General features: G+C 47.1%; 1 protein-coding gene across 1 annotated transcript in view; it reads right to left on the bottom strand.

Moving 5' to 3' along the window:
• PPM1H (protein phosphatase, Mg2+/Mn2+ dependent 1H) overlaps positions 1–25,176 on the bottom strand; it is a 219,258-nt gene that overhangs the window by 42,321 nt on the left and 151,761 nt on the right. The window contains exon 6 of the mRNA XM_004582989.4: positions 18,992–19,110. Within this exon, the coding sequence (XP_004583046.2) occupies positions 18,992–19,110 (119 nt within the window). The remainder of the gene's footprint in view (positions 1–18,991; positions 19,111–25,176) is intronic.

The raw sequence follows: 25,176 nt of genomic DNA on the forward strand, positions 1-25,176 counted from the left end.
GATTTTTTTATTTCAGTTTCATTTATTCCAAATACTATCTTTTCTCTTGTCGAATCCATCACTGGCTCACGGATCACATAGTGGCATCATTTTTCCCAACAGACTTTTGTGTTTCCTTTTCATCACCCATGTGTTGGTTACTCAGTGGCATGTCTTTTTTTCATGGTGCTATAATTTGCTGTTGTTGTTGTTGTTGTTGTGTTGTTGTGGTTATTGTTCTAATTCATACCAGTTGTTGACCTTGCTTCATGGCTTCTCATTTATGGAAATGTATAGTGATGGAGTACTGGGGTCTACCATACCCAGATGTGGGTGTGCAATGCAACATGCATTTCTGCTTCCAAACAAAAGGTGGACTCCCAATGAAACTGTTGGAAATGTGTAGACAATGGGATACAGGGCTGTCTGACACTGTACCAGCAATGTCGGGGCACATTTAAATAAGAGACTGATGGAATTATGACTCCTTACGAAGGACTATACTATTCTAGGAACATGGGGAAAACCTGTCTGGGGGTGATCTCAAATAAAATTAATAAACAAACAAATAAATACAATTAAAAAAAAGAAAAAATGTCATGGGATGGTTGCAAAGACAGTGCACGAGGGCTGGGAAGGACGCACAGCTGTGGACTCAGCAGACCTTGACATCCTTATTTGTTTTTTTCAAGGCAGAGTGGAGCTGAGGTAAGTGGTCACCCTGGGTTCAAGATTGTACATCTACATAGAACAGTCTGTGCGGAACCCCGGGACCACTTGAATGCAACCTTTTTCTACCATTGCTAATGACATCCAGCACTCAGGAGAGCACCTGTGCAACCTGATCCAGAAACAACCATCATCCCACTCCACAGTGAATATCGAAACATAGAGGGATGCTCAGGGCCAGTAATCATCTGCAGGGGTATGGCTGGGTTTGAAACAGCTGTGCACAGGGAATTTCAGCTTCTTAGCTGTTAGCTCACCGCCCCTCCTGGAGGGAGGCAAAGCCTTCTGCAGTCTCAGCTCTTCCCAGCAGAAACACATCTCCCAGCAGTCAAGCTGCTCTGGATGGAGCATGGTGGGCAGAAGACCCTTGCTCTTGGGTCTCCACACCTGCCTTCCTGTAACTAAGGTCTCAACAGCAGCCTGAATTCCAGGAGCCCCAGAGGAAGCTTGCCCTGCCCAACTAGGCTGGTCAGGAACAAACAGGAACACCAACATGAACACACACACATGCATGCCTGGAACTCAAAGGCAACTTGTGGCTTTTAAGAGCTTGGCATGACCCCAATGAAACAATTCTGGAGTCTACAGAGGCTCTCCCCCGCACCCACCACCCTCAGACCTTCCTGGAAACAGCAGTGCCGGGTTGGCCACCATCTTATGCTCCTCTTTCTCTGCCAACATCTGTGTTTTCAAAGGAACCCAGCCCGGAGCCCAACCGCAGAGCTCAGGAAATGGAGGCTGCTGCTTGCTCCTGGAGGCACCACAGATCAGGCATCTCATTCTGCCTCCACAGTGAGCAATGCAGGGAGAGCAGCAGGAATGCGGCATGGAGGAGACTGCTTTCTTCAAGGTAACACAAGGCCATTTTGTTTGATTAGATGTCTGTATTAACTTTAAAACGTCATTTAAAAAAATTAAATTTGAGAGGTAAAGAGAAAGAGAGTGAGTGCAATTGGGAGGAAATGACTCACTGACTCCCCAGAACTCCGTTAGTTACCAAACCAGCTTCCAGGGTGCACAGTTAGCAGGAAGCTAGAAAGGGGAGTAGTGCTAGGAGTGGACCGAGGCCCTCCAGTACAGCACACAGTATTCTCAAGTCATATCTTACTACTCCAAATGCCTGTCCTTAAATATCATCTTTCTACAATCTTTTTAAAAAAGATTTTACCTTAATTTGAAAGGTAGATTTACAGAGAGAAGGAAAGACAGAGATGCAGAGATACTGATCTTCCATCCACTGGTTCACTTGCCAAATGACCACAACAGCCAGAGCTGAGCCGAGCTGAGCTGAAGCCAGGAGTCTCCTCTGGGTCTCCCACATGCGCACACGGTCCCAAGAATTTGGGCCACCCTCCACTACCTTTCCAGACCACAAGCAAGGAACTGGATTGGATATGGAGAAGCCAGGAGACAACTGAGCACCCATATGGGATGCTGGTGTCATAGGCAGAGGCTTATCCTACTACATCAAGACATCAGCCCCCAAATATTATCTCTTAACAGCCCCCTTTCCCTATATTCAAAGAGTCACTGTTAAGAAACCTCTGGGGTCAGTACCATGGTAGAGTAGGTTAAGCCATGTCTGTGGTGCTGGAATCTAATGTGGGTGCCAGTTTGAGTCCAAGTTGCTGGAATTGTAATCCAGCTCGGTGCTGATGCACCTGGGAAAGCAGCAGAGGATGGTTCAAGTCCTTGGGCCTCAGCACCCATGCAGGAGACATGGAAGAAGCTGCCCCAAGCTCCAGCCATTCAAACTGTTCTGGGAGTGAACCAGAGGATGGGAAATCTTTCGTGCTCTCTGTAACTCTGTGTTTCAAACAAACAAATCTTGAGTCTTAGAAAAAGGAAGTCCTCAGAAATGCGTTATATTTGCCTTCAGATAAACAATGAACTTGCTGGGAAGATGGAGCAACCCTGCTAGGGACATTAAACATGAAGCTTGGCGAGGTCAGACTTGAGCCAGAGTTGCAGAGTGAGGATGAGTTGCTGGGGGTGAGTCTGAAGAGCCTGTGAAACACGCCCAGTCAGCAGATAGCTGTGAAATTCAGAAGTATCCTTTATAGCATTCTGAGTCAGGCCTGACTTCTCTGCCACAGGCATTAGTTGTTTGTATAACTCAGTTTTGGGAGTGGGATTATATTTTGACTCATTAGGTTCCTGGATTCTGTGCTAGGAGCTATTCTTTTTATTTTTTTAAAGTTATTTATTGTTTTTTTGAAAGGCAGAGCTGCACAGAGAAGAAAGAGATCTTCCATCTGCTGGTGCACTCTCCAAATGGCCACAGTGGCTGGGGCTGAACTGATCCAGACCCAAGGATCTGAGCCATCCTCCGCTGCTTTTCTAGGCCATAAGCAGGGGGCTGGACCAGAAATCGACACAAAGCAGCACCCATATGGTATGCCAGTGCTAGCAGGTAGAGTATTAGCCTGTTGAGTCACCATACTGACCCCAGAGCTATTTTCAACAGGCATCCCAATTATATGATTCCTGGGAGGCTTCTGTGAGGGTTCAAAGCCCTCCAAACTAGTGCTACCTGTTTCTTCCTTTGGTCCTTGGAGGTCCTTTAAAACAGCTGAGGCAGCAGGCCCCATGCTTTGAAGGATTTGAAGCACTTGGGTTAACATAGCAAAGGCTCTTCTAAGGCACCAACAATATGTTTGCATCCTAAGAGTGCAATCACCACTTGGGGGATGAATGGAAGGTGCTGGAAGCAGCCTATCCTGTGCCTAGCCAGCTACTTGTGATGGGACAAGCAACACTCCTCAGCTATACAAAGAGAGAGCAAGGGCCTGGCACTGTAGCCTAGTGGCTAAAGTCCTCGCCTTGCATGCGCTGGGATCCCACATGGGTGCTGGTTCTAATCCCGGCTGCTCCACTTCCCATCCAGCTCCCTACTTGCGGCCTGGGAAAGCAGTCAAGGACAGCCCAAAGCCTTGGGACCCTGCACCTGCATGGGAGACCTGGAATTGGCTCCTGGCTTCAGATGGGCTCAGCTCTGGCCGTTGAGGCTGCTTGGGGAGTGAACCAGTGGATGGAAGATCCTTCTCTCTGTATATCTGTCCTTCCAATAAAAAATAAGAAAAAAAAAAAAAGAAAGAAAGAAAGGGGGAGCGAGCTGGCCTTCTCTCTAGGAAAATTTTCTCTCATGAGGCCTAAGCTCTGGTCCTGACATTGCAATTTCCCTCCAAGAAATTCCTTGACTGGTAGGGCTGACCACAGTCCTAGGCAAATGGCTACCTCTCCTCTGTGCCTATCAGCACGCCTGAACGAGAAGCTGCCTAGAGTTCTAGGAGCCATAACTCTTCCTGTCTGTGTGGGCCTCTCCTCCTTCCTCCAGGCCTGCAGGTGACAAGAGGCTCCAGAGCTTGCTCCCATTTTACTGTTCTATGTGCTTCGGGGGAGGTCCACTGAGTTAGACCAAGGCTTCAACATTTGGGGGACAGTGGTAAGAAATTTGTCAATCCTGCTAACCCATTGCTCGTATAAACAAATGCATCTTAAAAGTAAAACAAAATAGGGTCCGGCAGCGTGGCCTAGCGGCTAAAAGTCCTCGCCTTGAAAGCCCCGGGATCCCATGTGGGCGCCGGTTCTAATCCCGGCAGCTCCACTTCCCACCCAGCTCCCTGCCTGTGGCCTGGGAAAGCAGTTGAGGACGGCCCAATGCACTGGGACACTGCACCCACGTGGGAGACCTGGAAGAAGTTCCTGGTTCCCAGCTTCGGATCGGCGCGCACCGGCCCGTTGCGGCTCACTTGGGGAGTGAATCATCGGATGGAAGATCTTCCTCTCTGTCTCTCCTCTCTGTATATCTGGCTGTAATAAAGTGGGTAAATCTTTAAAAAAAAAAAAAAGTAAACAAAATAAAATACCATTGCTATGCTTCCCATGTGATATAACCATAACATCTCTTTTTTATCCCAAGCTATTTAATATGTATCAATTCATATAAAAATATCCTCAGACATCAAATGAATTTCACTACGCACTGATGTGCGGCTACCCACAGATAAAAGTTCCAGGTAGAGAATTAAGAACTTTGGCTTTGACTACATAAAAGCAAGAGGCTGTACTGGATTTGCTTGAGAATATTCCTACCAGGTGTCAGGAATGGGCACAGTGGCGGAGTATATGGAGTTAAATAAAGGAAAGGTCATCTTTTGGCTAACAGGCCCAAGTTCAAGAGTGGAAAAGGATCTACACCGAAAATAATGCTCAGAATCAATCTTTGGAAGAACATAACCATGTGTATATACACAAGAGAACCAGCAACATTTAGGAAAAAAGCACTCTAAGTGACTCTCGGGGAGATTTCACATTCAGTATCTACTTGGTGTGCATTAGTCCTTGGCAAGAGAGCTTCATATTCTAATCAATAATATCCACATCTCTCCAGGGGTATGCCCTGGAGACCCTGGCTTTATGAGCACACAAATATGGAGTGATTTCAGCTTCCAAAGGGACCATTTATTTTGAAACAAACACGTATTTCATTGACACTGGCCTTTATATTGTATGAGATCAACTCAGCAGATACACAACAGGAGAGGACCTAGATACAAAGAAGGCTTCTACTGTGCAGGCTGGTTCCCGTGCCCGCCCTCACAACATTCTCGCTGGTCACACGAATGCTTGTGTCATGGGGTGCGGAGTCCTGCAGTACATCCCCCTGGGAAAAGTCACTCAGCCAGACTACCTTATGCTGCCTTGTTGCTAAACTTTCCATCTAAGTGCCCTTGAACCTCACACACGGCAGAGCTCAAGCATCTGACCGTAAGTATCAAAGCTTTTCAAATGCTGTCTTATCTCAAAAAAACCCATGGGCATAAGGCTATCCCTAATCAACACTTACTTTCACACACAAAAACCCCCTCTTCATTCTTTAGGTGAAACAGATGCTTCACTCATGGGCCCCACATTCTTCTGGAATCCTCTACTAAGACCTGCATTACTTGAGGTCCTGGGGGAAGAGGTACCTGCCTGGATGACAGCTGCCAGTCTATGAGGCAAGGAAAGAAATGCAGCACACTTCAAAGTCTCAGAAGATGGAGAAGTGTCAATTTTGTGTTGTCACCACACCCCTGATGGTAATCAGATTCTAATATCCCCAACATGGATGGTATGCCTACTCTATGTTAGGTGCTATTCTAACCACTTTTTGAGTTTACATAATTCCTACAGCAACCTTGTAGAGTAGATACACATCCTTTCTTCATTACACATAGAGGAAAATGGAAGCAAAGAGAGATCCCATGACAAAACAACAGAGGTCAAATTCACTCCACGTCTGTCCTGAGTGTTGTGTCTTTTTTTCTATTTTCTTGTACAGCTAGGGATCTGTAGAAATACTACAGAATGGCATGATCAGTAAAAGGATTGTTAGTTAACTCCTCCTTTCAGTGGTAATTCACACAGAAGTTTAACCGTACCAGCTTCTTCAGCCTATTCTGTTAGCAATGTGTATAGGTCACTATAAAATTAAACATCATTTGAGGTTTGACTCTCAAAGTGTTCATGTGCAATAAATGCAGAGATGCACAAAACTTCCCACAGGATGACTACAGACAAGCCAAAGGACTGGGCAAGCTGAGGATGGAGCCTCATTTATCAATGATGAACAGGAAAACCAGGCCTGTGGGTTAAGGGCCCGGAGACACAATCCCCAGACCTGCCCCCATGTATTTACACCATAACTGGGGCCTGGACTATCCAAGTCATGAGCACAAGGATAAACATCAAAAAGAGAATTTTTGGCCCTGTCCCATTGTTGGTCCCCGAAGGCCTTATCAGTCCTCAGGATTCATTGCTAGTCCACTCCATACAATCCTTGGTTCACTGCAGGGAGACAAAGAGGTTCTCCAGCTACAGCAGGCAGATAACTAGGACACAGGTCTTGATGCCCCAGGAGTCACAAACCTGTCATACAGCCCAGCCTGTCAAGTGTTCTTCAATCACTCACTCCATGTTGCTGTCTGTTTCCATAGTAAGACTGTCAAGGACTGCCCAAGGTCAGCATTTAAGGATACATAAGAGAAAACTGGGCTGCTGCTTCAAAAAGACAGATTCTAGGACCTCAGAAACTCTGCTTCAGGAGGTAGACTGGAGCTGGGAGTGTTTGTAATGATCACCTTGCATGAGAAACCTTCCCTGTGGGTGAACGTCCCCTGTTAGTTCTGTTTGAAACTGTCATCCACTGATGGGCCTGTCCTCACATGAGGCTGTTGGCAACACGTGGGCAGGGAGTGCTCTACTCTTTAGAGATTTCCTTTCTTTATTTGAAAGACAGAATGACAGAGGTAGGAAGGGGGAAGAGAGAAAAAAATAAAGAGGGTGAGTGAGAGGAGAAGGGGGGAGGTGAGAGAATCTGACTATAATTCTTCCATCCACTAGTCCACTTCTACATGGCAGCAACACCTAGTTCTAGGCCAGGCTGAAGCTAGGGGCCAGCAACTTCATCCTGACCTCTGACACAGTGGCAGGGCTCTGAGTATTAGGGCCATCACCTACTGCTTTCTATGCACATTAGAAGCAGCTGGATTCGAAGCAGAACAGCCAGGACTCGACTGGAAACTCCAATAGGAGATGCTGGCATCACAAGCAGTGGCTTAGCCTATTTTATTCTTCTCCGTAGCTCCAATGTCCAACATCACAGATGATCCACTGAGAGAACGGTGAGTAAACGAAGCAGTCTTAGGCTACTGAGCATGACACATAGCCTCTCATTCACCCTGAAGGACTGATGAGGCCAATTCAACCCCAGGGGAAGCTGAACTTCGAATGTGGCTGAGTGACAAGGTAAAAAGCCGAAAACAAAATGTGTTGCTTCCATCCCTGTAGAAATCTCCTAAAGTTTCCACAGGGCCTCGCTCTGTTAGGGGAGAGGCATGGTTGACAAACAGTACACTGACCCTCAAGATGCCCCTGATATCCCTCTTAGCACGCTTTTCAGTTCTTACAGAAAGATCAGTGCTCAGTTCCTAACATCACACCTTAACCCTATTCTGAAGGAGCCTTGGGGTTCCACATCTGCAGGCTGTGATGGGATTTGGAGTGGAGGCTCCATAGCTCTTGCATGTGGACTCCTGCAGTAAGATGAGGAGACACTGGTTTTAAAAAATTTCATTTGTTTATTTGAAAGGCAAAGTGACAGAGAGACAGGGGTGGCGGAGAATAGAGATCTGCCATCTGGCTCACCCTTGAAACGGCCACAACAGCCAGGGCCGGGTTAAGCCAGGGGTCCAGAATGCCATCTATGTCTCCCACATGGTAGGCAGGAGCCCACATCCTTGGTCAACAACCACTGCCTTCGCAGGACTTAAACTGGTGCTCTGCCACGGGATGCTGCTGTCACAATGCGGTGGTTTGACTCTCCGGGTCATGTCAGCCCCAATCACGTGTTTTAAACCAGCATCCACGCTGAATCTGGTACAGCTGCTCTTAGGCCTTCAGAGTCAGTCCCTCCATGGCACCTGGAATGCAGCAATCCTAATCTACTCTGAACCTAATGGGCAGGGAGAAGCAAAGTGCCTTTGCCAAGTCCTAGCCAGGGCGAACAATTGTTGCTGTACGAGTGCTGCTTCTATGCAGCTACACATTTCCTCGGCAGGTTCAGGCTCGCAAAGTACCTGGAAAATGTGTAGGAGTGCTACAGCACCTACTTCCCTGGAATTTCCTTAAAATAGGCACCTATAAATAGGCTGAGGACTGGCCCATATGTCCTGCTGAATACACTGTCAGCTCTCTATTTCTGCCCTGCTGTGTTTCATTTACATACACATTTTCCAGAGAAGAGCTCTGAAGTGGGAGTGGGCCAAGGAAGGAGGGAGATAAACTCACGTAAGGTCATTGCCATCCTTAGCACGGCATTCAAGGTTGCCCAGGACTTGACTCTAATCTACTGGCCTAGTTCAGTGCTTTGCTTTATGCCCACCTTGTCCTATGCCTTGCCCTGTGAGGCTCCCAGAAGGACTGTTGCTGGCTGACATCTGCCCATGTAACAGCGAACACAGTTCCAACACTGGAATGCTTCACTATTTGTTGATAAGCAATGAGCCAGGCCCATTCAATGTCCATCAACACAGGGGAGTTCTAAGGGGTAGCAGTAAGTGAAGGGTTTAGTGTCTGGCCCAGCAGGGAATCCCAGGACCTGTGGCAGTTCTACAGAGCCTCTCCCTCTATACCAACTGTCAAATTATGTTGAATATTACCTGTGACTTCCACATTCCTCAAACCCACATCCTATTTCATCTCTCTGGGGCTCTGCCTGAGCTGTGCCCTTTGTCCACAATGTCCTTTCTTCCAGAACCCAATCCTAGGGAAGACTTTGTTACCATCCAGATTTCTGGTACCAAACACAACCCTCCCAAGTCCTCACGACCCTGGACCTCTCATCTCAACATCAACCATTCCCTCGCTGCACAGCCAAAAGCCCTTTCTCTAAGCCCTAATAACCCTTGTATTTTGCCTGGCTAGTTTTACTTGTGCACAAGTTCCAACCAATTTTTCCCCCGCAGCTGAGATTTAAGGAACAGATTTAAAGGTGAAATAGTATTCAATGAATTTCCAGGAAGCAATGCCTCGGATACTAACATGCCCTACGTCATGGTTTGGGCCCTGTTGGGCATCGTGCCCTAGCACGCTGGGTACAGCTCTGGATGGCTGCAAGGCCACATTAAAATGTCCAGCACTAAGTCTGAGAAGGTAGACACGGTATACAGAATAGAAAACCCCAACCCCCACCCCCACTCCCCAAAACAGCAATCAGGACAGAGGCATCAGAACACAGCTTCTGGGCTGTATTAATGATCTTCTTCACATAGATTCGAGCTTGTCTTACACCTGCCATGCTATGGGACAGTTCTGTCAGGCAAAGTGCCAATCAAACCTGGACTTTGTCAGTTTCTTGGTTCCATGTTCTTTGCTTTGTGGTTTCTAACTTACCTTGCAAAACAGTCTTCTCTACATACACTAGATGGTAAGCCTCCTGGGGAAAGAACTGGCCCTTGCTGACTCTTTTACAGTCTACAATACCACATGATTATAGTACTAGACAATTATTGAGCACCTATTGCACACCAGGCACTGTCCAGTGTGCCTGATCTACTAATTCATGACATCTTATTGTCAAGTGCTCTAAGCGGCTCCAGTTTACATGTGGGGAAACCAAGGCCGAGAGCAGTGATGTGATTTGTCCAAGTCACTCGTGGGGCTGTCTGGCCGCACATCCCCATTCTTTACTACTACTCAACTCTGAAATGCGGCAGGTGAACAATAGAGACACTGGTTATTTCCACAGGGATTTCTGCAGGCATCTGACATCTCTAACCTCCCTTAGCCAAGCGGGAATACTGTACAGGAGACAAGTGGGAGGTTTGCCCTCCTTAGGTGTTTGGGTACAGACAAGTTCCTAAACTGTTCAAAGGTCTGAGGGGTCAGAAAGGGGATGGGTTCACCCAGTTTAGGAACAATAAACTTCCACTTACTATTGAAGCAGACATGAGAGAGAGAGAGAGAGGAATGGGGCAGGGGTGCGGGGAGAAGGGAGGGAGGGAGACACACACAGTGTGTGTCTGTGCGTGTGCGTCTGTGCGCAGGCCGTATGGACGGGTCAATAGGCAGAGAGCTGGTGGGGCATCTCTTTTTATCCTCTTCCCTGGGGCCTGACAAAGCCTGCCTGTCTGGGCTTGCAACCATTTGTAAAGAGCCGGTCGCCTCCTCTGGCCTCCTGTGCGGGGTGGGAGCAGGGAGCCATTCATCACTGTCAGGAGATGTGCTGCACGCAGCAGGGCCGGCTTTCTTCCCTGCTGCTCCTGCAGCTAGAGCTGCAAGTCTTGAAAAGACGCAGAACATGCACATCACAAATAACCATTCATCATCCCAGGCGGGAGCAGCCCCTCCCGGCATGGGGCCGGCCCACTGGACCTCAGCTCCAGCCCCCCTCTGGAACGGGGGACACCAGGACTTTTTCCAGGGCCCCCTTTTGGCCAGCCCCAGCCAATCCCTTTCCTGGGCAATCTGTTGAGGCTTGGGGTTGGATTTCTCCAAAATAATAACTCAGCGTGCCACCCCTCCCCCACAACCTCCTGTCTCCACGAAGTAAGATTTTCAGATTGCTTTCCGCAATTAGACTGCTGCCGAGGAGGCCCATAATCATTAAATTATGAAAATACAAGTTGCCGGGAGGAAATGAAGGCCAGGTTTCACTAGGGAAAGGCCTGCTTTCTTATGAAGTAATTATCAAATTAAAATGTGATATTTCTCTGGCGAGCCTGAAACGCCTCCCAGGGAAGTCTCGGGCAAGCAGCAACTTCAGCCTTGGCAGTGGGGCGGGACTGAGAAACCCTTCCGGGCTTCCGAAACGCCAGCCCGAGGCATCTGCAGGTAAGTTTCCCAAGACTGGGTTAAGAGTGATTAAAAGCGAAAGGAAGGAAAAGCACAGACTTTGAGCTATTCAATTACTCTTTAAAACTCAAGAGTCAAGCTGTTAGAAAATGCAGACTTTCCAAGTAAGACTCATAATGCTGAGTTAATTAGACCCATAGGCATGGCCGATATATAAATGCTGGCCCCAAAGAGGGACACTGTCCCTTTAAAAGCTGCCTCGGGGAATCAGTACAACAGCTAATGAAAAGTGTCAGTTGGGGCTGCTTTATTAGGAGGTCCTGCGGAGGAGAAGGCCTGGGGTTTTGGTCAGAGGGTGTCTGTGCTTTAGTCAATAAGTCAATTTCTATTAAATGCAGACACAGCTCCAGAGTCAGCTTCATAAAGCATGCCATGGCATTTCTCAATCTGGGCCTCTACTTCCCCATCAAGCTGGCCTGAACGAGCTGTCAGAGGCCATGGGGGCAGAGCCATAAAGAATTCGACAGAAGTCACAGCTACACTATTGGTACATTTCAACTGGGCAGCTCTAGACATAGCTGGGGCTGGATCCCAGCAGCTGCTCTCTCCAGAGCAGCTTTGGCAGGTTGGTGAGAAGCCCAAAGCTGTGGGACTGCTCACCCCACCCCCAGCTGGGCTCCAGGTGCAGGACCAGAACCAACGTCACCCCTGCACAGAGGAGAGAGGCTTGCCATTGAAGTTGCTCTTTTATCAGATTCTTGGAGTTAGACATGCTCCCCAAGAAGTCAACGGACAAGCAAGAGGGCCATGAGTGCCCATAGCTCTTCTTCCGCCAGGAGGCAGTGGCCAGAGGATGGGGCACAGCTTCCAGGAAGTTATTCAGGAAGAGGCAGGCATACTAAGAGGGGCCAGATGAAATGGGTCTCTCTCTTTTTTTTTTTTAAAAGATTTATTTTATTTTTATTACAAAGTCAGACACACTGAGAGGAGAAGAGACAGAGAGGAAGTGGAGCTGCCGGGATTAGAACCAGCAGCCATATGGGATCAAGGCGAGGACCTTAGCCACTAGGCCACGCTGCCGAGCCCCCCCTTTTTTTTTTAAAGATTTATTTTATTTTTTATTACAAAGTCAGATATACTGAGAGAAGGAGAGATAGAGAGGAAGTAGAGCTGCCGGGATTAGAACCAGCAGCCATATGGGATCAAGGCAAGGACCTTAGCCACTAGGCCACGCTGCCAAGCCCAGGGTCTCTCTTGAGGTTGAGCAGCAGGACAGAACTTCTCTTGCACCTACGCACAATGGCCTCAAGATGTGGGAAGCGGACAGAAGCCCGCCCATGGTTGACTCAGTCCCACGGCAACAGAGCTGGGGGTTTCCTGGCTTGTGAGCATCTTTTAAAAAATTCATTTTAACTGTTGGTTTTGTTGTGTAACAGTAAAACCGCTGCCTACGGTTGCTAACATTTTATGCGGGCAGTGGGTTGTGTCCTTGCTGCTCTACTTCTGACCCAGCTCCCTGCTTACGGCCTGGGAAAGCAGTGGCGGATGGTTCAAGTCCTTGGACTCTTGCACACACGTGGGAGACCCAGAAGCGGCTCTGGGCTCCTTGCTTCAGACCAGTCCAGCTCTGGCTATTTGGGGAGTGAACCAGTGGATGGAAGCCTGCTCTGCCTGCCTCTCTCTCCCTGTAACTCTCTCAAATAAATATCTAAATCTTTAAAATAAATTACTTGCTGTCAGGATGTTCTTCAGACAGCAGTTTGCACCATATTCCACTCTAACATCCAGGCAGACTCAGTCCAATTCGCTGGACCACAGGACACTCCAGTAGAACACTCGATGAGGTTTTGCAACTGCCCTGTCCAATTCAGTGGCCACTGAGCAACTGAGATATGGTCAGCATGAATGGGGACATGAACTTTCAATTTTACTAAATTTCAACTAATTTAAACCTAAGTGGTCACTGGTGGCCAGCGGCTACTGCACTCGCAAACAGAGACAGCAAAGGTCTCTTTGACCTTAACAAAGGCAGTGAGTGCTAAAAGGAGAAAATGATGGTTGACTCCACTCCGTTCCCAGTGGAAAATCCCCTGATGTGCTCACAGCACTGAAGGAAACAGAGGAGGGGAAAATTACCCCGACACATCATCAAGTTAGAATCATAAAAAGCAAAGGGCTACAAAACACAAGAATAAAAGGTCACTGCTCTGGAATCTTCCTAATGGACCAAGTCTCTCCCAGAAGCTCCGAGGAGCAGCACAAAGCTCCTGACCGGCAGACATGGAGGCTGGCAGCAAGAGACGGGGGCCCCCCGATTTGTCAAAGGCTCCCGAGTCCTGTCAGAGCCAGTGCCCACACAGCCCTTTGCCCCAAACAGTATTCCATCTGCTAAGTAAAAATACCATGTGATCCTCTCAAGTTACCAGCTCAGCCTCTCTCTTGAAAGAAAACCATCAAAAATGTTGAGAAAGGTTTGGCTTAAAGAAAAAAATTCTGGTGTATTCTGCTCATAACCAGAACCATCTGGAAGCAATCTCGCAGACACATGATGGTCTTTTCTTCCTTGGCCCTTGCTCTCTCTACAAATCCCATCATCCCAAGAACAGCTGCTGGAGAATCTGGCCTGCAGCCAGGGCAGGGAAGCTGCAGCTCCCTCCTATCCCAGTGTCCTCTGGGGCCCACAGCTTGCTGGTCACCCCATGTGGCTGGACCCAGGGCACGGAGAACAGCGATCCTAGATGAGAAAGCAAAAGCTCCAGCAGTCACAGGCACAGGGACCTGGAGCCACACAGCCAGCTGGAGGACACTGTTGTTTCTGCTCAGCAACACTGCTGCTTGCCAGCAAATTACGGCCTGAGACAGCTCCGAGGGCAGCGGGTCAGGACAGCGCGCTCTCACGACGACACAATGCCAGCTCCAGTGTGTATCCTGCAATCATAGCACCACACAAAGGGCTGGGAGGAGGGGCACTGGCTTGGGCATTCTGGCACCAGGACGAATGATACTAGGCACAGAAGGTGAGGGCTGAGCGGGTGATGGTGAGAGCAAGGGAAGCCACCTTGGGGACTGGCGTGGCACTGGGGGGCACTGGGAAGAAAAAGGCTTTGTAAATCAAGCCACGGTGCCAACTCTCGGGGCAGAGGGGGAAGGGGAGCTGGGCAGGGGGGTGGGGGGAGCCAGCGAAGAGACCAATTTCATTATGAAGGGCCTGGGGACAATAACCTTTTGTCCTCTAAACAATCTGGGCCTGCCAAGCTGCTCCACAGTCTGAGAAAATCAGGAGGGTGGGAGAGAAAGGATCCCCGTTAGGAGGCAACAGACTCATCCTTAATTATGAGACAAGGCTGCCCAGAGCCGACAGCCTCTCCCACACTTCCTCCCTGCTGCAGACACACCGCGGAAAGCTGGCACGATGCTCTCCTAATGAGAACAGTCAATTTTCCTGAGCATAGGAGAGTCGGTTCTTCTGGGATCTCCCTCATCCTCCCCACCCGCCGCCCCGAATCACACACAGGTGCTGGTGATGAGTGCGAAGCCTCGTGGTTTAATTTGACCAGTGGTCTACAGGGTCACATTGGGAACCAGACAAATCACTGGCTCAGCAGCTCCTCAAATGCTCCATGGCAGCCTGCTGTCTCCCACAGCCCTGTGAAGGAGACACGGACCCTGAAGATGGAGGGTCCTCAGCTTCAGTTCATGCTGGGGCTCACGATGGACTAAGTCCATTTCACCTTGCCCTGCAGAGGAGCTGACTGGCACATGTGATCAGAAAGAGCCATGGAGCTGGAGTCAGAGACCTAGGTTCCAGACCTCATTCTGCTTCTCGTACATGCGTGTAACCTCCATGTCCCTCCCAGACGCGATCTGATCGCCAGCAAAATGAGAGCAGGGCCGGGAGAGGGATCAACCCACCTCTGGCAGGTCTTTGCAGGCATGTTTTCTGGTGCAAGTCCCAGCTATTTCCTCCTACCCACTGTGCAGCCCTGAGAAACTTAGCCTCTGTGCCTGAGTTTCCTCATCTGGAAAATGTACCTACTTCAGAGACCTGTTTTAAGGGTCAAACGTGAGCAGTTACGCAAAGCTCTAGAACACTGTGTAATCCTTAGTTGTCCTGACAAGTGTCAGCTAGTACTGTTACCGACATGATTCATGGAGGACAAACGAAGAAAGGAAAATCTTGACAGTTGGAAATTTATGCCAAGGATTAAATGATTTTGTATGGGCAGGTATTGGGTGTGGTGGTGAAGATGCTGGTGGGGACGCCCCCATCCACACTGGGAAGGAGCAGACCATGGTTCAAGCGCTAGGGACCCTTCTACCCACAGGGGAAACACAGACTCACAGACTGAGTTCTAGGCTCCTGGCTTGGGCCCGCCGCAGCTCCAGCAGCTGCAAACATTTGGGGAATGAGGCAGTGGATCGGAGATAACCTGTCTCCTTGTTTAAAACAAACAAAAGGCTTTGCAGTAGGTGGACCCTGTATTTGCTAGAAAGGATTCAAAGAAATGAGTTCACAGCCCAAGGCTACTTTTGAACCCAAGAAACGTAAAAGACTAGGCCAAGCCTTATGTCCATCCTTGAGCAGGACGTTCTCAAATGCTCACCAGTTCACTCCGATTCAACTGCAGCAACTCTGCGGCTAAGTTAAGGCTTCCATGGGAAAAGGGACGACAGCTCCTCACTCTCCCTGCAGACAGCTGAGGGCTGCAATATGTGATCTCAACTTTTTTAAGGCCTAAAAATTAACTGCTAGATCGGAGGCTTCTGTTAGATGGTGAAAAGATGAGAGAGAGAGAGAGAGAGAGAGAGAAACTCATTAAAGTTACAGAGGCGCTTTTCGCATAGGTAGTGATCTAAATTGGCTTTCAGCTTCCCCAGTTCTGACAGACACCAAGGGCTTTCCTTATGTTCCAGTCCCACTTCCACATGAAAAGGCAGGACGGGCAGGCAACGCACAAAGGTGAGCATAAATTTCTGCCTGTGGTCAATGCAAATCGGCAAATCATATCTGACAGAAACCATTCTCAGTCTGCGATCTGCAATTATTTATATCTTCTGTGACGTTCCATCCAATTAAAAGCCCATTTATGGACTGTTTGGGACTGCTCTAGGGCAGCAGAGGGGCTACAGAGGGAATGGGGGGAGATGGAGAGGGCGGGGGAAAGGCTGTGCGCCAAAAATTTGGATAACACTGAGTTCCTGAATTTATCTACATTTCAAAAATCAGCTTACAGTAAGATGAGCTTTAAAAAGGAGCTTACACACTAGCTGAGGAGACAGCTATAAATAGGTGACTGGAGTCATCTGTGACTTACCACTTACATTTATTTCTTGACCTAAATCATTTAGTTTTTCATTTCCTTTCCTTCTCTGTTTTTTTTATTCTTTCTCTAGGAATACAATGCTTAGCCATTTGTTTAAGAAAAAATGTACCAGACACTCAACACACACACACGTTCTGCAAAGGAATGGAGAGGGAAATATAATTTTTAACCGGCCTCCCCACCAACCTCATCGTACGCTCTACTTACAAAAAGAGGTTTCGGTGGAACCTTTAAACCCTTGAAAGTATCATGCCCATTAAAGTGCCAAAGCTTATCACATCCTTGGGGGTGCTTCCCACAGCAGAGGCAGCAGCTGCTCCTCCCTCCCACCCTGCCGGGATGCAAAGCTCCTGCTACGAAGAACACTTCCCCCCATGACAAAATCCTAAGTGTGATATTCACCAAGTTTGCTTTGACTGCTCTCTGCGACTTTGCCTTCTTGGCACAGCTAGAACACTCATGTTGCTTCATGTCTTAAATGCAAACTCATCATTCCCATCCTTCTCATTTCCAGTCTATAACACCAACCTGCCCTTGCACCCTTGGTCAATTACACCTCTCTCCCATCAGTCAGCACAGGAATATTGCCTGTTTACCATGAGTCAGGCAGAGGATGGGTGTGGGACCTAACAGACTAGGTGAGGAGACAAATAGGTGATTGGAACCATTGATGAATTAACGCCTTGGCCTAAAATTCAGTTTCTCGCTTAATGCCTTTCATTCTCTGTTTTCTAAGTCCTTCCTCTTGTTGCCCTTGAGGTGTTACACGTGTATTTCCATGATAGCTCTCCTCTGGACACCTCCATCTGCTCCCTCCTGCATTCAGTCTCCTTTCAACTTTTCTTAGGACAGCCTTCCAAAGCAAAACAAAAACACTGCTTCCCTTTAATTTTCCTGACGAGTACACAAGGGCAAACTGCAGCCTCTCACAGTAACACAGAGTGTCTCATTGGCTTCTCTTGTCTCCTATTATGCTCCCTCAATACCAGCCCAGTCTGTTTCCCACAGTCCTTCTATTCTACTTGGCCACTTTCCTGGCGGTCTTTTAGATGGCCCCATGTCTATGTGTTCCCCTGTACAATACCCAGACCAACCACCACAGTGCTTTTCTGAATCACACCGCATCGCATCTTTAACTTCTCTGCAGAAGTACTGATCTGATTTGTTGAAATTAAAAAATAAATAAATTTCTAAGAAACCCCAGTCAGCGTTAGAATCATGACTCAGAGCTGCAAATCCAGCAAGCCCTTCACGATACTCGCATTCATGTTTTAGAACAGGAGTAAATATTTTAGTTGTGTCAGGCCACAGTCTCTGTGCTAACTAATCACTGTGCTTGCAGTGTGAAGCTAGCAGATCAAATGGGTATACTGTATTAAAAAATATTTATAGAAACAAGTGGCAGGTGGAGTTTGGCTCTCAGGCAGTAGGCTTCCAATCTCATTCTAAAGGAAGAAGACCAGATACGGAAGCTGGCCTTCTCTTGGGTGTAAAACGACACCACAAAGTCACTTTGCTCAGTCTTTTATCTTTGTTGGGAAGTTCAGCTTGTTCCTAATAGGTGTCCAGCCTAAACAGGAATTCAGGCTGTGACCATTTGAGATAGTTTATTTTGGCTAATGAATAAACGATAATGAAATCTCTCTCTCTTTTTCCTTTCATTTTTGCCTTTGCTGCCAATACACATTGTCTCATTCTCTTAATTCTCTGGACAGGAAGGAGGTTCACCTATTAGGATCATATTGCCAACTGCCAGGCCCCATTCTCATTTAATTCTGATACCATGTCTGTGATGTATCAGAGGACTTCAAAAAAGTTCATGGGAAAATGGGAATAAAAATGAATTTCTGCTGCTGCAAAAAATTCTTTTCCTAATGCACAGAAGATACGTTTCATACAAAGCATGTAAGGGTTTCAAAATTTTTTCTTGCAACAATATAAACTCATAATTAATACCTTTTCTCATGAGTGTTTAGAAGAACCTCATTTAAGTAACTATCATCATATCCACCATAAATATAGGAGAAACACATTAGGTCTTAGACAAGGTTTTGATATTTACATAGGTGTGTTCTGCACATTGACACTTCAATGTGAATGTGATACAATAATGAGAATGCCTTAGTATCTCCAGTCCTCACAATGATCCTTCCTAAAAGAGCCCATGGAAAAATGGGCTTTAAGGGGGGTTCAGACACTTACTCAGGCTTGTTCATTCAGCAAAGTCAGAGTCAGGGTTCAAAGTCAAGGTAGCCTGTCTCCACTAACCTGTCCCATTCCTTTCACTCCCTCTGCTTCTTCCACAATCCTGAAAAACTTGAATGCATTTTAAGAGCTCCAATGTTTTTATTCCATGTGAGGTGAGGAATCAGGTTAGTGTCATGGGGTCTGGCATTCCTGAGGAAGGCCTCAGAGAATCAGAGGCGAACTCGAGCCTGTGGTTGAGACCTGATCCTATACGGAAATAGTACAGGTGGGTGTGGCCCCTTGTCTATCACCAGAAACCCAGGTCTGGCTGTGTCTCCTGACCCAAGCTGTGAATGTGGCTTTTCAGGGTGGCTTTTCAGATTTCCATCATGCACAGTGTGGTGGTGCCGAGGTAGAGGGAGGCATGTTCTTACCAGCCCGTCATATTAAAGTCCCTGTAGAGCATCTTCTTTCCAAGTTCCTTTCTCTGTACTCTCCTTGGAAACTCCAAATGTGTGAACTCATTTCCCAGCAAGTGAGGTTGCATGAATGCCTAATAGCAAAAAGAGAACAAAATAAACACAAACAAAAAACTGCACATGAATTTAGAGGAAGAAACATACTGAAGAATGTTTTATAAATTGTGACAGGCTACATTTCAAAAAACCTGAAAATCATCTCAGATTTTGACAGAACTGATTCCAGAACCCAAACACTAATGGAAGAAAATAAAAAATCATGAATTTAATTTATAAACACTCTCATTCATGTGAACTGTAATCTAGAACATGTACAGCTAAAGTCAGGGACAAAAGATGCTGAGATTCTCTGGAAGGTTTGCCACTCAGTTCAAATCCAAGGTGGTTTCACTGGCTCCAAGGACATGTAGGTGGGAAGCCAGGGAGCTCACCTCAGTCCTCTCCCTCTTGGTTTTGTCTGACCTCACAGCAAGCTCCCCCCTAGTTATGTGGGTCTCTACATAGACACGACAGCCCAGGAGTGCAGGCTGGGGCTGGAGACAACAGACACAAGTGTTCGGCTGGATCCTCTCCAGTGCGCTCTGTAGTCATTTGATCGAGTCATTGGAAGATGATGCCGGAGCAGATGGCTTCTCCCCTTCCCCCAATCTCTGTTCACATTACTAAAGTCTTGAGCAAACAGCCACTTAGGGAATTGATTTCAAACAACAAGCAGTCTCATTGTCACACTCAAAATTCACATCTAGCAAGCCAAGAGATGAAAACAGTCACACTTTAAAATTTCTAGCTCAGAGATAACACTCATCGACTACAACTGCATGAGAACTTTCATGCATTCAATTCTCTATGCCTGCCTGTTAGTGGTATGCTCAGAAAGATCCTCTCTGTTTTGGCAGAGAAGGGAGTGGGCACAGTAAATCACATCCTGGCACTCACTGTAGGAAGGCAAGGGATCATTGTCATAGGCCAGATGGCCATGTCCTCAGTTTACTGGTCCAGGTGGAGGATCCCTTATCCAAAATACTTGGGACCAGAAATACTTTGGATTTCAGATTATTGGTACATATCTTGGGGATGAGACCCAAGTCTAAACGCAAAATTTGTTTCACATATGCTCTATGCACACAGTCTGAAGGTGTGTCTATATTTTTACTGGAACAGGAAGAACAAGTGTGGAATTTTCCACTTGTTTTGTAACAGTGTTCAAAAATCTTTCGGTTTTAGAGCTTTCTGGAATTTGCATTTTTGAATTAAGGATGCCCAACCTATAACAGGCGGCCGCTACAACTCCCATTCCAGCCCTAGCCAGGAAGCCCAGCATGGGCAGGTCTCCCACTGAGGCTCATGGACCTGGTTAGGTCTTTTTTTTTTTTTAATCTATTTTATTGTATTGTTGTTGACAATCTTTACATAGTTAATTATGGTTAAAGGAAAAAAAAGAAAAAAAAAGGTTCAGGGGGTATAGGGAAGTGGGTAATACTATTATGTCCACATTGTTTCCATCATGTATCTGAGGTAAAGGGGGATATTGAGGGAGAAGCCCCACCCGTTTTCCTGCCCACCCCAAGTCCCGGATGTGGGGCATGCTCTGAGATATTTGCTCAAGTGGTTTTAATAGTTCTCCAGTTGTGAATCGCTGCCAGTTTCGCTCGATGAGGTCGTCCACTGATTGATATGGTCCATCATAAAGTCTCTGTTTGCCCCATATTTCGCTGCCAACATATAGCTGAGATGAATGATTGACCTGTTCTTTCTTCTGTCTTTTCTTGGTTAGAGTTCTGAGTCCAGCAGTTCGACTGGGAAGATCTCCAAAGAAACTTTGAGGTATTCCCAGACTAGTTTCTTGTATGTTCTAGCAAGCACAGGGACCGGCACACAGTCCATCACCCCGATTAGCTGGTGGTTTCAATTGCTGGGTTGGTTCTGTTTTTGGTCCTGAGTTGCACTGGAACCAATGGGTGTTGCAGTCCAGTCTGGTTCGGCCCTTACATCAACCAGTGGAATCTGCAGCCTAGTCGGGGTGACCCACAATAACCCTCTCCAGGCCCGCCCCCTACCCTGGTTTGCCAGTATGTGTAGCAGAAGACCAGTCTGTCCCCCATTTCATTTGGCTCTTGTACTTGTCAATGGGTATTAAAGCTTAGTTCTATCTAACCAACTCAACCATCCAGCCCTCATGGATGTTGTTGAGTGCCTCTCTATCTAGCCATCCCAGCCCTCGTCCTAGTTTTCATGCCCTCCCATGGGAGTAGTGACCCAAGAAGGGGGAACCCACTTTTTCCCTCCCAGGTCTCTCTGTCCCGGTTTATGCACTCTCCAGGTGGTTCTGTGATTTGACTTGACAGAATTAGTCCCCAGTGCCAGCTTCTGCCAGCTGATGCTGCGGCTATGCCCAAACATCCCTCACCCACTCTAATTTATGCTTGCACCCGCAGGAATAATCAGCCCAGCCTGGCTTTTCCCTGATCTAGGCCACATGCTGCCCACTCTCTCCAGTGGGAGTAGCTGTCCGGCAAGGGGACCAGCCCCTTAATCCCCCTGCCAGTTCTGCCCCTCCCTTCCTGGATCTCACGTGTGCTGGTTGGGTGCTGCATTCATTCCAGTACAGGCAACCACGCCCTGGCATTCCATAATGTGTACTTGTTGTGTCGCGACCAAACCCGGCTCATCCCACACTCTGTTCTGGTGATCGGGTTTGCCAGTGGATGACATGAACTGATTCAGCCTGGTCTGCTCCTGACCCATGCTGAATGTGTGCCAGTGGGAAACTTTCCATGGCCTGTTCTGGACTGTTTCCTATCATGCTTCTTGCGCTTACCTGCAGGGACTGTGTCCTGCCAGAGCAGTTGCCTAGGCTCCTCCATCAGAACCCTTCCTAATGCCAGATTTTGCGCATACCAGGGGGTCCTTGAGCCAACCCTACTCAGTTCACCTCCTGTCCTAGCAGGAACAGTGGCTTTTCCTGGCTGGCTTTCACCCCATTCTGGTTCTTGTTGTTGGATGTTTCAGCCCGGCCAGACCTGGTTAGGTCTTATACCATCTGAAGCTGGGCTTACTGGGAGCCCAAGGAAGCAAGCAAGCTGAGCTGTCACCAGACTGGTTTCACTGGGTTATATATGGAACTCTGTACCAGCAGCTCTGAAGAGGATTGGGGGTAAGAAGGAGCCAGGTAGCTTCCTGTCTGCTGTAGCATCACCATGTGTCAGGTATGGAGGGAATTCAGGATCGTCTCTTGTGAAGGGAGCAAAGAAACTTGAACACTGGATTGCATAGGGAGGTTCCTGGGGGGAAGGCAGGAAGGGAGCTGACTATGCGGCAGGTCAATGCTGTACACTCTCGGTGACAAAGACTTCAGTCTGGATTCAAGCTCGGGCTTTTTCCTGTGACCTGAGAGGATAATTTAACTTCTTGGCCTCAGTTTCTTTATCCTTAAAATGACATTAACCACATATTTATCTCATAGTACCGTTGTCATAATTAGAACATCTTTAATGTGCTTATCGTAGTTGTCTCTGCTCATTAAAAAATAACTGTTCTGTTCATTCAGGAACTACACTCAGTGCTTTCTGAGTTTTCACTTCATCCTCCCACAGCCTGATCAACAGAAATAGATATTTAGCTTGCGGGTCCCAGTGCAAAACGAAAGCAGGATTTTAGGGTGAGGATACCATGATAAATGAAGGCCAGGGCTCTGTGTGGGACTGCACAGGTCACCCTCCACCAGGAAGCCTGCCATATCTACAAGGTTGACAGTATGTTAGTCTTCCATTATTTTGGTCCACTCATGAAAAGCAAGGAACAGAGACTCAAATAGTCCATAAACAGTAACATCTGTTATGCATTTTTCAACATATTTCAGAACTTTAAGACTATCAGCATGAAATTTCTGCCTACTCCCACCAAAGTTGGGTTAACAACTTGGTTAACTTGATTTAGAGTTTACCAAGTAAGTGCCAGGCCTATACCAAGCACTTAATAAACACTATCTTCTTCCCTCAGCAATGCCACAAAGTGTGTTTCATAGATCCAATGTATGAAGTTCCAGAGAGTTTAAAACACCTAGGCTAAGCTCATCAGCTGGGACTGGGTGCTTACAGAGCCTGAGCTTAATATGACTTTTATGACCCCTGTTCCAATCTTATGTGGCCCTTCAACCCCTTCACACAGGTGAAGACGCAAAAAAAGGCCTTGATCCTTTATCTCCAGACCACGTGAAGCCCAAATCAGCAGACTCAGTTAAAAGCAGAAAGCACAGACCTGCACACAGGGTGACCACAGGGCAACCACTGATGTCACAGAAAATAACTAGGAGAAATCATTTAATAACACCAGCCATGAAATAAGCTAGAATAAACCTATACGAAAGAACACTCTGCTGTCCCCTACATGAGCCAGGAACATTACATATTCATGTCCCCTACATGAATATGTAATGATATGAAAAAAGGCAATTTACTGTTAAAACCTAGGCATCAAATACATGTATAAGCTCATGCGTACTGCATCACCAACACACCACCCATATACAAAGTATACACAGGTGTACATAAATAAGCATGTGCATTGGTCGGAATGTGTCTTCCAAAAACTATTTGTTGGCAACTCAACCTCCAATGCAAGAGCGCTGGAAAGATCCTTGGGGGAGGGGCTTGGGTCCTGGGGGCTCTGCCTTCACGGCCTGATGAATATTGTTGCTCAAATGAGTTGCAATGAGTGGCTTTGTTCTCTCTTGCTGGCTGCCTTCCACAGTGTCAGGGTAAAGCAAGACGGCCCTCGCATTGATTCTCAACTTCCCAGTCCTCAGAGCTGTAAGAAATATTCCCATTTTTTTTCTCAAAATCAAATTTCTCAGTCTGTGGTGTTCTGTTCTAGCAGAAGATGGGTCAAGTTATGCACACATGCATGTGTGTGTTAACTATAGACTCAGGGACACAGACATGCTACAGATAGGCAGGACAGGCTCCAAAGGACATCCCTCAGCATTCTCTCCACAGACCCTGGGACTCAGGTCACAGAGCTCAGGACACGCTATCCTGGAATATATACCCTCAGCATTGAAGGAAACAGAAGCAGGCCACAGAGACTAGCAAAATTCCCTTTACCTGTTTTCTCCTAAGTGGGCCATAAACCCTAGATGACCTGGTCTCCTGAAAACAAGTCATTCTGGAGGGGTCCTGCCCCACGCCTGGGAGAACAGAACACCACTCAGGAATCCAAGAATCCCCATCCACCCAGCTTATTGCCATTAGATCATACCACCCCCTTTTTCCCCTGCATGAAACTGTAGTTTTTCTTGATTTCTTGGGCCTTTACTTCAGAAGGCTCCTGGATCACAACAAATTTCTGTGAAATCCACCTGCATGTTTTCTTACTGTTAGACTACCTTGAATCTTTTATAACAGGGGTCCCAGCAATGAACTTAGTGACAGCTCACAAACCTCTGTTCTTCTCCAAGGATCAAGGTGTAGAGTTCCAAGTCCTTTGCCTCCCCAAGGGAAGACGGGGTGGGGCCCTTGGTGGTGCTTTTATCAGGTACCCCATGCCCTTTGGCTGGCACATATTTGCTTGGAACAGTGGGTCAGATCTGCAGAAGCCGACACTACAAGGTAGCTGGCAACTCCTCAGCTGCCTCCAAAATCTGCAAGAGTCACCTTGCCTCTCCCTCTGAGGACACACAAGTTCCAAGGGTTTAAGGCCTTAAACATGCCATTTGGAATGTTCATAGACCTCTTTCATGTATAGAGGTTTTTCTGTTCACAACAAAATCCCAGGACAACAATAGGGTGCTGTGTTTCATCAAATGACAGAGGCATTTACTAGAAGCATTGTTATTTTATTACTTCTAAGAAAGAAAAGCAATCTCTACCAATTATACTATGAACAATGCCTTCTTTCCACTTCAAACTTTTATATTATTCTTTTTAGAAGCACTCCTTCAGATTTAGACAAATTTTTATTATCTGCCACTGTTGTGTATATTTAATAAGGGACTATATAAATGAAGCACAGATGTTTCACGACTTCTGAGGGGGTCATTCTGATAAAACCATGCTAAGTCAAAAACACATTTATTACACTCAACTCACCAAAGCATTAAGGCTCGGCAATACAGTGTGTTGCAGAATATCACACAGCATGTT

Source organism: Ochotona princeps, chromosome 15 (assembly GCF_030435755.1).
Source record: "Ochotona princeps isolate mOchPri1 chromosome 15, mOchPri1.hap1, whole genome shotgun sequence".
Classification (NCBI taxonomy): Eukaryota; Metazoa; Chordata; class Mammalia; order Lagomorpha; family Ochotonidae; genus Ochotona; species Ochotona princeps.